Source organism: Anopheles coustani, chromosome 3 (genome assembly GCF_943734705.1).
Source record: "Anopheles coustani chromosome 3, idAnoCousDA_361_x.2, whole genome shotgun sequence".
NCBI lineage: Eukaryota > Metazoa > Arthropoda > Insecta > Diptera > Culicidae > Anopheles > Anopheles coustani.
The window spans coordinates 80,819,905-80,832,388 of record NC_071288.1 but is presented as its reverse complement, the minus strand read 5'-3'; the positions used below and the strand labels follow the sequence as shown (position 1 = coordinate 80,832,388).

General features: G+C 46.1%; 1 protein-coding gene across 1 annotated transcript; it reads right to left on the bottom strand.

The window, feature by feature from the left end:
* Nucleotides 1–8,842: 8,842 nt before the first annotated feature.
* Nucleotides 8,843–12,221, bottom strand: LOC131267379 (tyrosine kinase receptor Cad96Ca). Its single transcript, XM_058270249.1, has 4 exons — nucleotides 12,119–12,221; nucleotides 9,593–11,021; nucleotides 9,427–9,532; nucleotides 8,843–9,349 (listed from the first exon to the last, which is right to left on the bottom strand). The coding sequence occupies exons 1-4, from the start codon at nucleotides 12,219–12,221 to the stop codon at nucleotides 8,843–8,845; spliced, it is 2,145 nt and encodes a 714-aa protein (XP_058126232.1).
* Between the last annotated feature and the right edge of the window lie 263 nt (nucleotides 12,222–12,484).

The following is a 12,484-nucleotide window of genomic DNA, read 5'->3' as shown; positions in this document are numbered from 1 at the left end:
GAAAACGCTACTAAAACAGTTGACGTGAATTGTCCAATTCCAATTCAGATTCATGAATCTGAATGATTTTTTCCGTTTTAGAGAATCTTTCAATGACGGATTCATGAAACCCAAAGTTTCATCAACTGAATTAAAGTGATGTGCAAAAACTGGGTAGAGAAGCCCTCTTTATTTTTTGTTTTGGTCGCATGATCTATACCATTGAAAGAATCATGGAGATTCGTGAAAGATCCATGAAAGATTCATGAAGATACGTTAAAAGTTCCAAAGATTCATAAACGTCTGTAGGTTCGAATCCCATAACATTCATAATTCTTTCTGAATTAATCTTAAGCTGCTAGAAGACGGAAACAATCTTTCAATGTGAAGCGATCAAAGTACGCGGCGATCCTGGCGTTAGCAACAGCGCAGCCCATCGATCACCGTCGATCGGTGTCGAGTTCCACGTTCGCATTGCCCTGTGGCTTGTTAGAGTAGAACGGTTGGACACGGGAGGGAATGAGCCCAACCGAACTAGCCTTAAGTTGGGCGGTGTAATCTAAGGCCCCGAGGGACCTTGTAGCGTACCGCCAAATCAGTTAGTTTAGCGTAGTAAATAAAGGAAATTCTACCTAAAGACGACCTCCACACGACTTCACGACGCCCTCCGAAACCCGGCCCGCTACAAATGAAATGAAATAAAATTTGACACTTCTACCAAAAAATGACAGTCAATGCATTTTTTCGATGCTTAACCACTCCGGCTGGATCCGTCCGAAGCATTTTTAGGTCAATGATTCATATGAATGAATCTCGCCAAAAGATTTATCAGGCACAACACTAGTTCGTTCGTATTTACATAAAATGATATAAAAATTATATTCAACGACCACCATTCAGAGTGTGATGAATCGATGCTTGCGTTCCTTATCACCAACAATTCGATACGTGCCTGCTTGTTTTTTCGGTGTGGTTTAGCTTTCTTCTCTTGCTTCCCTCGGGAAACCCGGGCCGTTCGTTCGGATCGCCAGCCCAGCAGTAGAACATGAAGTTGTACAGCTCCCGGCGGCAGTGTTCCGGCTTCTCGAGCCGGTAGCCGTCGCGCCCCCTGGGTACGGCGTGGACCCGAGCGTCACAATCTCCCACATCAGTATGACGAAGCTCCAGATGTCCGACTTGACGGTGAAGATGTTGTCGTACAGTGATTCGTTCGTCATCCACCGGATCGGCAGCCGGCCCTCGCTCTTGCGCTCGTACACCTTCGACGTGACGATGTCCCGGGCGAACCCAAAGTCGGCCACCTTGCACGTGTGGTCGTCGGTGATGAGAATGTTACTTAAGATTCATTTTTTTTTTATAAAAGACCAGAAGTTGACTCCGAATGTTTCACTCTTAGTTTTGTTTCTTCAGTACTCAGAAACACGAAAGTAATTTTTATTTTTTTTATTATCAGAACATGTTGGTCTCATCTAGGGATAGGGATGGTGGATTGCTCACCAGCTGGCGAGGTGGTTGAAAGGTGGAGGCAGCACTTCGAGGAGCACCTAAATGGGGTTACCATGAATAGGAGCATGGATGCGGAAGTACCACTTGGGGCACCTGGGCACGATGATGATTACCCGGTTCCATCCCTGTACGAAGTTGTGCAAGTGATGCGGAAGCTTAAAAGCAACCGAGGTGCAGGTGATGATGAGCTTTCTGGCGAGCTCTTCAGGGCACGGAGGGGAGAGCCTAGCTCGAGTGCTTCATTTGGTGATCGGCAAAGTTTGGGAGATGGAAGAACTACCCCAGGACTGGATGACCGGTGACGTTGTACCGGTCTTCAAAAAAGGGGACAGGTTGGACTGCGAGAACTACCGTGGCATTACCATACCAAATGCCGCTTATAAAATTTTCTCTCAACTTCTGCTGCAACGGTTGCTACCCCTGGCCTAAAAATTTGGTGGGGAGTATCAAGCCGGCTTCATGGATGGACGCTCGACAACCGGCCAACTGTTCACGCTCCGGCAGATCTTACAAAAATGTCGTGAGTACAACTGCAGAACACATCACGTCTTCATTGACTTCAAGGAGGCCTATGACAGCATTGACCGGCAACAGCTGTGGATGCTGATGAAGGAGTTTCAGTTTCCGAACAAGCTGATCAGGCTGTGTAGGGCGACTATAGGCAATGTGATGTGTTCCGTAAGGGTCGGTGGTGTCGCGTCCGCTCAATTTGCTTCCCAGAGAGGACTGAGGCGAGGGGATAGCCTTTCATGTATCCTGTTCAACGTGGCCTTAGAAGGTGTGATAAGACGAGTAGCCATCGACACGCGAGGTACCATCTTCTGGCGCTCAATTCAACTCCTGGGCTACGCGGATGACATTGACATTGTTGCGATTAACAAGAGGACGGCCACGGAAACGTATGCTGGACTTAAGTCAGAAGCTCAGCGAGTTGGACTCCAGATCAACACGTCAAAGACAAAATACATGCAAGGAATAGGGTCTAGGGATAACACCCCAGATACCTTTCCCGGTATCACCTTAGATAACGACACTCTGGAGGATGTGGGTTCCTTCTTATACCTTGGATCCCAAGTCACATGTGACTCGGACACATCCTTGGAAATTCGGAGGCGCATCCTCGCTGGAAATCAAACCTTCTGTAGTCTATGTAAGTGGCTGCGATCTGGTCGTGTCTCCAGGCGAACAAAACTGACGCTCTACCGGACTCTAGTAGGGCCCGTTGTGCTCTACGGACATGAGACATGGACCTTACTGGAAGGCGATCTGCGCGCACTTGGCGTTTTTGAACGTAAGGTGCTAAGTTCGATCTTCGGAGGAGTACGCGACGCAGACGGCGCTTGGAGAAGACGATGGAACAATGAGCTGTACGAGCTGCTAGGTGATCCCCCGATTGGTGTCCTTTTGAAAATCGGGAGACTGCGATGGCTGGGACATATAGCGAGGAAGCCTGTCAGCTATCCAGCCAGGAAGGTCATCGAAAAGGACCCAACAGGCACGCGGAGGAGAGGGGCGCAGCGAGTACGATGGCTTGACCGGGTCGAGGCAGACTTGCGGAGGATCGGTGTTTCGAGTTAGAGATCTGCAGCACAGGACCGGGCGTTATGGCGCAACATTCTGTTAACGGCACGAGTCGACCGACAGCTCTAGTCCGTTATATATATCGCGACAGAATAGGCCCATGAGCGCCGGGATTCACCACCGCGACGCCGTGGGTTCGAATCGAAACCGAGACCGAACCCTCCTCTATACGAGAGGACTGACTATCCATGTACACATAGGGAAAAAGTGTCGTAAACCCTTAACGGTCAGGCTTGTCCAACACGTGGATAGTCAGTCCTTTCATCTGCTATCCACATCGGATCAGAATTTGAGGTGCGAAGGAAAGGAGCACAGAAAAATCATAAAATATGTGTATTTATTCTATCCACCAGCTGACGTTCTGATATGTGAAAGATTGCGTCACTTTGTATTTTTGCTTTGAGCTATTTGAATAGCTGACGTTAGTTCGACACCGTTTTTGCTTTTAATGATTGGGCCAAAAAGCTATGTTGGTGGTGGTTTTTCTAACTATGTTTACATGCGTGGAAAATTTGTCATCGCTTATTAAAAAAAATGTATCGATAATTGCTGGGTGTTAACCACTGTTGTGAGTCAGACACCGTTGGGTCGGAAAGTCAATCGACCAAGAGCCTTTACGAAATTTCAGTATTGTTCGAACCAAGAAAGTGTTAAGACGATTAAGTTTCGTGCTCCGTGTAGCAAGTATGAATAGTTCGCAGTTGAATCATACGTGTTGGGCAATTCTAAACAATTAAAAGTTGATGAACGTGTGTGTCACAAAATTCAAATAGTTCTCGGTTTAAATTTGTGTGTTCTTGTTGGTATTACGAGGAAGAATAAGAGTTCCTTTGAAGTAGGGTTGCAAAGACGAAAAACGTGCATGAAGTTCAATCTTTGCTGCTTCAATTTTTCATAACAAATTATCTTTTAGGTAATTTATGTACAGTTTAAGGGCCTCATAACTAGTGTTCGGTCGTGTTTTTTAGTGCTGACCAAAACACATAGCACAGTAAAGTCCGCCCGGTCCCGACACCCCCGGATAATCGACGTTCACCTGTAATTCCAACATACAAACGGACTATATTCGAAACAAACGCAAAAAGATACAAAAAATTAATCGTCAATTACTACGAATCAGGCATTTATAGAGAAATATGGTTCTATGATAATCAGTAAATAAAAGGAAAGTTCTCCATAACGCTTTTTTTATAAAAAAAATATAATAAATGAGTAACAAGTTCCATATTTCCTAGCTAGGTTTTTATTCTATGGTGACGTATATGATCGTAAAGTGCAAGTGAAAAGCATTCTAACGAACAAACACATAAGCGAAAATGAAGTGGACAATGTGGTACGACGTGGTTAATTTACATACGCTGATTATTGCACTAGTTGTGTTAAGTGTAATCTCATTGGCGAATGGAAGCACTCATGTGGAAAAGATACCAAGCGATAAACCACGATCCACGTTCCAGAAAAAAGAATGTGACAGTTTTTATCAAACCAGCACAATAAACATTGGAATACTTGACACTGAAAATTGCCAGCATTTGGTGAACAGAAGCTTCTGCCAAGGTAAAAACATAAAAATTAAAGTTGTTGTCAACATACCGGTAAACGGTTGCTTTATGTTTCAGATTTGCGATCGATGGGTTGTCATGAATATCATCACACCGGCACGAACAAAACGAAATTCAACAGAATTTTGAACCTGAGAAAAAGCTACGGCAATCAAAAACAAGATATAATCAGTTGTGCGTTAAGCAAGCTGGCGCGACCTTATACATTCGAGGCAAAAAACATAACCATTGATGATGATCCACAGTTATTGAACCATGTTATCTCCGATGTTAAACCATTTACTTTGTACATTATACAAGCCGTCGATGTAACTACTTCGGGATTTTTGCCAGCTTCGAAGATCAAATGTTTCGAGACCCCTCCAGAAGCGCCTGGCAAACCGGAGAATCTCACTGTTGAAGTCAAGTATGGCCTAGAGATAAATTCGTCATGTTGTTCGTTGGCTAGGCTATCCTGGAAGCTTCCTGAGGAGATAAATGGCAAACCGATTAGATTTTTAATCAATCTGTATTATAATTATAATGGATATTCAGAATTTTTGAAGTTTAACAAGAGCGTAGAACACCCGTACCAAGCAGAATTAAGTTACACGATTGGGTATCTTCAACATGGCTACAGCTTTGTTGTGTCTATACAACTTGAAGTAGAGAACGTCCCTACTCCGGGCGAGCCAGCTACAATAACATTTTCTACACTACCTGGTTTGTAATAATGAACATTGAATGTTTTCTTATGTTTGGAAAGCTTTATATTCAACGGAAAATCTAATATTCACCTATCCCCTACTTATTCCAGGCAGACCTACAGAATCCAACCATACCTTCATTCCGGGTAATTACGATCAACTGGACCATAAAAAGTGTAAAAATTTGAATATAACATTTTTTTGTGCAGGTAAGTTATCTCTCCTGAAAAGAACAGGCCATTGTGAATATTGTTGAATTGTTACTTAATATTGCTAAGCAAACCTTTAATAGAACCAACAGTAAACGAACCCGTCTCGGATGATTGCATGTTACTGGACCATGCATATTGTAAAAAATTGACTGCCAATGACTACTGTGGTGGTAAATTGAAAATATTGTCTGATGTGTATAGCAAAAAACAAAATCAAAACTGAGTTTTCTACTTTACAGGCAAGACACATATTATTGGTAGATGGACAACAATCGGGTCGATTTTTAATATCACTAGCAGCCAAAACGATCACAACTACGAAATTAGAAGCTGTATGTTGGGAAGAACGACGAGCCAAAACGCAACGCTTTCAAAAGCGGCGAGTAATAGCTCTCTCTGGGACATCCTGGGAGTGACGCTACCGTCCTCAATCTATATCTTGCAAGTTGTCCAAGAATCAAGTCCAGCTACAAATGGTTGCCAGCTTCCGTTGCAATGTATTGAAACTCCACAAATACCAGATGGCCCTCAGAATCTTAGAGTGGAATTCACTAAACCAGGGGATACCAACTTTTCGTCGGTAACACTTTCGTGGAACCTTCCTTTGGTGCTGGATGGCAAATCGGTTACCTTCACAGGATTAATTAAAGAGCTACCGAATCATAAGCAAAATTGGAACGTGACTCGGAGTCAAGCAGACCCAAGAATGTACAGCTACACTGTGCCAAATCTTGAATCTGGATATAGTTACACCGCATCGATAGCATTGCACGTGGAAGAATGGAATATTACTAGCAAACCAGCGTCAATATTGTTTCTGGTGCCCGAAGATGGTAAATACTGGATTTAAAATTCCTCAAATCATTTTTATGATAATAATCATGACGTTTTTATTTTAGTTTCGGCACTTGAAACAATTAAAACATGGTTTAGTGTGCATATACCCGAAGAAGAGATACAAAGCAATCAAGTAACAGTGATTGTCAAAGGCGATATTCCAGTTTCGGAATTAAATCACCCTTTATACAAACGGTTGGATAGAGCAGTCCTTCTCGTATCAGAAGTTTGTGAGGAAGTTCCAAAGCCGCAAGTGGGAGTCTTCAGTAAACTGAACCAAAATCTACCGAATACTTTGAGCTGGTCTCAAGCGAGTACCATGCAATGTATAGGACAGTATCAAACAAGTCCTGACAATTGGGCACCGTTTCAACGCAATTCCTTCATAACAGCAGAAGACAACAGTTTGAAGAATGTACAATTCATGATCGGAGAATATGAGTGTAATTCTGAGGATTATAACTGGAAATGCAATGGACAACTGAAATCAGGAACGGATTATGCTCTTATCGTTCGGATAATCTTGAGTACCGGTTTCGTCGACTTAGATCCCGTCAACTTTCGCACCAAGTCCGATATAAACGTGTTCATAATCTGGTTTGCTGTCCCATACACCATTTTCCTGATAAGTATGATTGTTCTTTTTGTCGTAAGAAACCATAAACGCCAACTTCGTGAGTCGAAGAAACCCGATCCTGTCAATGAGCCGGTGGACATTTCCGTCGCTAAATTTGTCGAATCCTTCGAACGGCTTGTGGCGCCAAATGAGTACGCAGTTGCTGATGAGTATGAGATGATCGAAGATTTTTCCGAACGTTTTGCCAATGGAAAGATGAAAGATGCTGCGGAAAAAGGGGCAAAGAATCGGTACCTCAACGTTTTACCTTTCGATTTCAATCGTGTACTGTTGAACGTTGAGGAAGAAACGGAGGGAGCTAACGACGATTACATCAACGCGTCGTTCATCGATGGACATAAGAATCAGCGGGAGTACATTGCCACGCAGGGTCCGATGGAGGAGACATGCTACGACTTTTGGCGAATGGTGCTGCAGTACGAGATCGAATCGATCGTCATGCTCACGCAAACGGTCGATCATGAAAAGAACAAGTGTTCCCAGTATTACCCACTCGCTAACCAAACCGTTCAATATGGAGACATTCAGGTAAAATGTACGGAGGAGACGAATCTGGCGCTCTACAACAAGCGACTGCTTGTGGTATCGAAGGTAAGATGGTCTGTACTACAATCAATCGTCGTCAACTAATTTCACGTTTGATCTCGTTGCAGGGAAATCAATCGAAGGTTGTAACCCACTACCACTATTCCGACTGGCCCGATCACAATTGCCCTGCCAGTCCGAACGATCTTATGAAATTCGTTATGATCGTTCGATCGGAAAGAAAGAACAAAACCATTCCACTGGTTGTGCACTGCAGCGCCGGAGTTGGCCGTACCGGAACCTTCATAGCCCTGGACATCCTTCTGCAAAGGATTAAGTGTGAAAAGAAAATCAACGTATACACCACCGTGAAGCGACTTCGTAGCCAGCGGGTGCAGATGGTTCAAACGCTTGAACAATACACTTTTCTCTACCAGTGTTGCTTAGAATATGTGAACAAACCGATCAGTAAGTATCAGTATTCCGTTTGAAAGAGCCGTACCCTGGCTCTCTTTTTAAATCTTCTCATTCGATTATTCTCGTTTTAGAAAGTTCCATCATTAACATAATCGAACACGGTGAGGTCGAAACAAACCGGCAAGTGCTGGCTGCGACCAAAAGGACATTTAACAGAATGAAGGTACCGCTCGAAACAAGCTTCAAAACGCTGATGTCTAAGGTTCAGCGTAAAGAGCAAGCGGAAGCTCAGTGAAGAAATAGTGTGGTCATATAATTACTCATCGAATGTGTCCAATGTGGACTATTATTCATATATTCGATAATATCCGATCAAAACGGACTTTTCTAACCTATACTCACATCTATTTATCTACTAAACTTTCGTAAGCAAGCTAACCAAAAATATTTGATTCCATAATTTCTTTAATCATTATAATATTTTTATTCAACGATGAACTAAGCTGCTTAAATGGAAATTACCAGATCGATTAGGTCTTATTCTGAAGAAGAAAAAAAGACAGAACGCTATCAAAACAGTTGACGTGGAGAGTTGGAAATCAGTTCGTTCGTATTTACATAAAATGATATTACAATCATAATCAACGACCACCATTCGGAGTGTGACGAATCGATGCTTAAAATGTACGCCTAAGTTAAGATGTTTTTTTACAATATAATGCACTTCATAAATAATTTCACTTTTGCTTGATAGTAACGAGAAATAAATGACGCATTCCTTATCACAAACAACTCGACACGTGCCGGCTTTTGTTTTTCGCTGTGGTTTAGCTTTCTTCTGTTTCTTCCTTTGAACGCAGTGTTCGGCTGAACAGGAAAGTGTTGGTCACCGATTGGGGTCTATAGTTTCTCTCCGCTCATGTTGAGCATATTGTAGTAGTTGTGATCGGGGAACCGCTCCAGTTCGATGTAGTCGGTCTCGGTTTGCAGCAGCCGGTCGAGCATTTCGACCACTTCGGGAAACCCGGGCCGTTCGTTCGGATCGCCGGCCCAGCAGTAGAACATGATGTTGTACAGCTCCCGGCGGCAGTGTTCCGGCTTCTCGAGACGGTAGCCGTCGCGTACCTTGCGCATGACGTCCGCGGCGGCAATTCCCGGGTACGGCGTGGACCCGAGCGTCACAATCTCCCACATCAGTATGCCGAAGCTCCAGATGTCCGACTTGACGGTGAAGATGTTGTCGTACAGTGATTCGGTCGCCATCCACCGGATCGGCAGCCGGCCCTCGCTCTTGCGCTCGTACACCTTCGACGTGACGATGTCCCGGGCGAACCCGAAGTCGGCCACCTTGCACGTGTGGTCGTCGGTAATGAGAATGTTACGGGCGGCCAAATCGCGATGAATAATCTATATGCAGGATTGAAAGGTGAATTTAAATCGTTGAGTTGTAAAGAGAAAAAGGTGGAACAGTGCCACTGTCTTACCCCACGGGAGGTGAGAAAATCCATGCCCCTCGCAACCTGGAACATGAACGACGTGAGATCGCCGGAAGTGAGAATTTTGGACTTGCCGTGAGTATTTCCATAGTGTCTGAAATAACAAACCAGTGAAAGGTTAGTGTAAATACCAAAACCGATGTGGTTCACTTACTTTTCGACCCGTGAATTTCGCAGGAACGTTTGCAGCTTGCCCATGTTGACGTATTCGAGTATGACGAAGATCGGATCCTTCTCGGTGCAGCAACCGAGCAGACGGACGACGTTGATGTGGGGTTCGAGCGACTTCAGGACCTGCAGCTCCGACAGCAGGTCGCTGCGTTCGGCTTCGCTGGCGTTTTCTTTGAGCGTCTTCACCGCCGTCACCGTGACGCCCTCGTGGCCCTCGATGTCGGTGGCCTCGCAGCGCCACACCTGCCCGAACGCACCCTCCCCGAGGATGTTGAACACTTTTAGCCGGTGGCGCGGAAACTCCCAGCGGTCCTTCACGATCGAGCCGTTCGATTCCTCCGACAGCTGCGAGGTGGCCTGCTGGTGCCCGCCCGCCTCGCGCTCCCAGGGCGACGTGTACCGATTGCTGAACGCCATCGGGCCACTCCAGTGGCTCAGCCCGATCGAGTTCCGGCTGTCCTCGGTCGTCGAGGTAATGTTGCTACTGAGATTGCTTTGGTTTGACTTTTTGGCTTTATCGATCTTGTTCTTCTTCTTCAGCGTCTTGCTGATGGCGCACAGGTACTTCCGGAAGATGCAGATCGCGATCAGACCCGCACTGACGAAGATGATCGCGACGGAAATGATGACCGGAAGCAGAATCTTCACCGTGTTCGCTTCCTCCTGTGGATGGCCGTGGCTCGGGCCGGCTGAAGTGGTGCTCGGATGCCTTTGCGTCGTAGGGGTCGCTGGTGTCGACGTGCTCGATGCGCCACTGGTAGTGTGTTGTAGTGTGGGGAACAATTTCGTACCATTCGGTACGTGTTCGTGGATATCACCAGGAGGTGCATTGACCACAACTGTTCCGTTCGAAGTCGATTGCGGTGAATCGGGATAGGTTTTAGTCTGCTTGGGAGGTATCGAGGCCGGTGTAGCATCGTACGCAGGTTCATGATTCTCCGTCACCGGCGGACGCCTTGTGAACTCCGGAGGCAGTGGTGGCAGAGGGACCTGAGGGGGTCTGGAGCCGATTCCGGGCAAATTAAGTCCCGGTGGCAGAATGTTTCGTATGGTGTCGATGTTGGGCGTGAATTTGTTTTTGTACACATCGGTCGCGTTCGCACTCAAGATGTTGACGTACACCTCGTTCTTCGATGTGACCATGCCGTCACTTACGGTGATGTAGACGAAGAAGTTCTGCCCAGCCCATCCTTCAATGCTGCTGTTCAGCGTTACATAGCCCGTGTCGGGATCGATCACGAACGGCTGATATTGACCGTTGACCAGGGAGTCCATGCCAAACACCAGCTTGTCGTCTTCGTTGTCCTCCGCCTTCACACGGGTTATGATGGTTCCTATGGTCGTGTTTTCACGGATACGCCAGTGCCGATCCGGCAGGATGATTACTGGTGGTGTGTTGAGTTCTTGTGATTCTGATTAGAAGTAGAAGAAGGGAAAGGTTAATTAGTCTTTCAACCGTTTTTATAATTTAGTCGAAGCTCAATTACTGTAGTCTATAGTGGTTTAAAGTATCTTCACATTCGGTTATTCCAACAACTTCGATTCTCATTTGCAGATCACTCTAATCGATCCGCCACCGGTTGAAGTGTAAATCTCCACCAAGGTCCATCGAAAGCACAACCTTCTCGATAACAAATCACTTCCTTACGGAACCAACCGCCGCCTCGTCTATAAGATACCGCTGATTGGCCACACTACGGCAGAGGGCAAGGGGTTTTAATCAGGTGCGGCCGCCTGTTTTGTTGCGTGGTGAATAATTTTTAACTTCACTTCCGGCCGGGTTCACCGACCTTCAACCGAACCGCTGAACTGCCCCGAGCTGCAAGAACCCACGATCAAGTGGCAGCACGAACCCCGTCTCCATTAATGAACTGAAATTACAGTCCACCAAGGTTCCGCAGGTCCCGGTGTTGTTCTCTCGTGTGTCAAACTAAAGCGGCTGCTATGTTAGGCCGATGCGGCACCGGTGGCAACAAATGATCCAGTAGACCTCAAGCGAACATGTGAGCTTCTGCGCTTAATGTCCATTTGGCTGCCCGGAGAGAGAAGTTCAGCGAATGGTTGAAGGACTTGAACATAAACAAAATATTTTGTTATCGAGCCCCAAGGAAACCAGGGACCGATCTGTGTGCGTGCGTGCGACGTTCAGCCGTGTGTTGGTCTTTGCAATGTTCGAATCAAAACCGGTTGGGTCGCTTCTGGAGAGGGAGGGTCTGTAGGGTGGCCAGGCAACCCGGTGGGTTTGCGGTTGTGACGAGGACCACTTTCATTTTAGCTCGACGTGTTCCTTCGTGACCGATCACGATGCCACCACTCGCTTTCTACTGCCGTCTGAGACTCCGGCAAACCGGTGTTCATCATCCTCGCCGAGGTACGCTTTCTGTTGCCATGTTTGAGACGATCAATCTGATTGATTGTGGTGTGGTTGAGCTTACCCTTCAGCCCGTTTGATCGGTTCCACGTGTAAGGCACTTTTCGGTGTGCATTAAATATGCAAAGTAAATCTCACCTGCAACGGGCTGCTGTAGAACCAGGAACATCCAGGCGGCCATTGTTAGGCAATGGCGCACGTAGACCAGACTAGCTGACGTCATCCTCCCGTGGGACACCATCTTTGCGCGTGAACCGATGGCGCTTCTGCGGAGTCACAGTTTGTCCCGTTTTTGACAAACCGTTCGCAATTACGTAGTCATTTAGCACCCGCGCACTGTGTAATGTCTTTGTATTTCGTATTTCGTATTTCTTCCTCTATTCGAATTCCTTTCGTTTGGGAGCGCTTGGAAGCGGGAGTTTGTATCACTCCGCTCTTCGGCACAGGAGGCACCTCTTTCCACCGACGATGGCAACAACCGGATCGTCGACGGTCGCAGCTGGC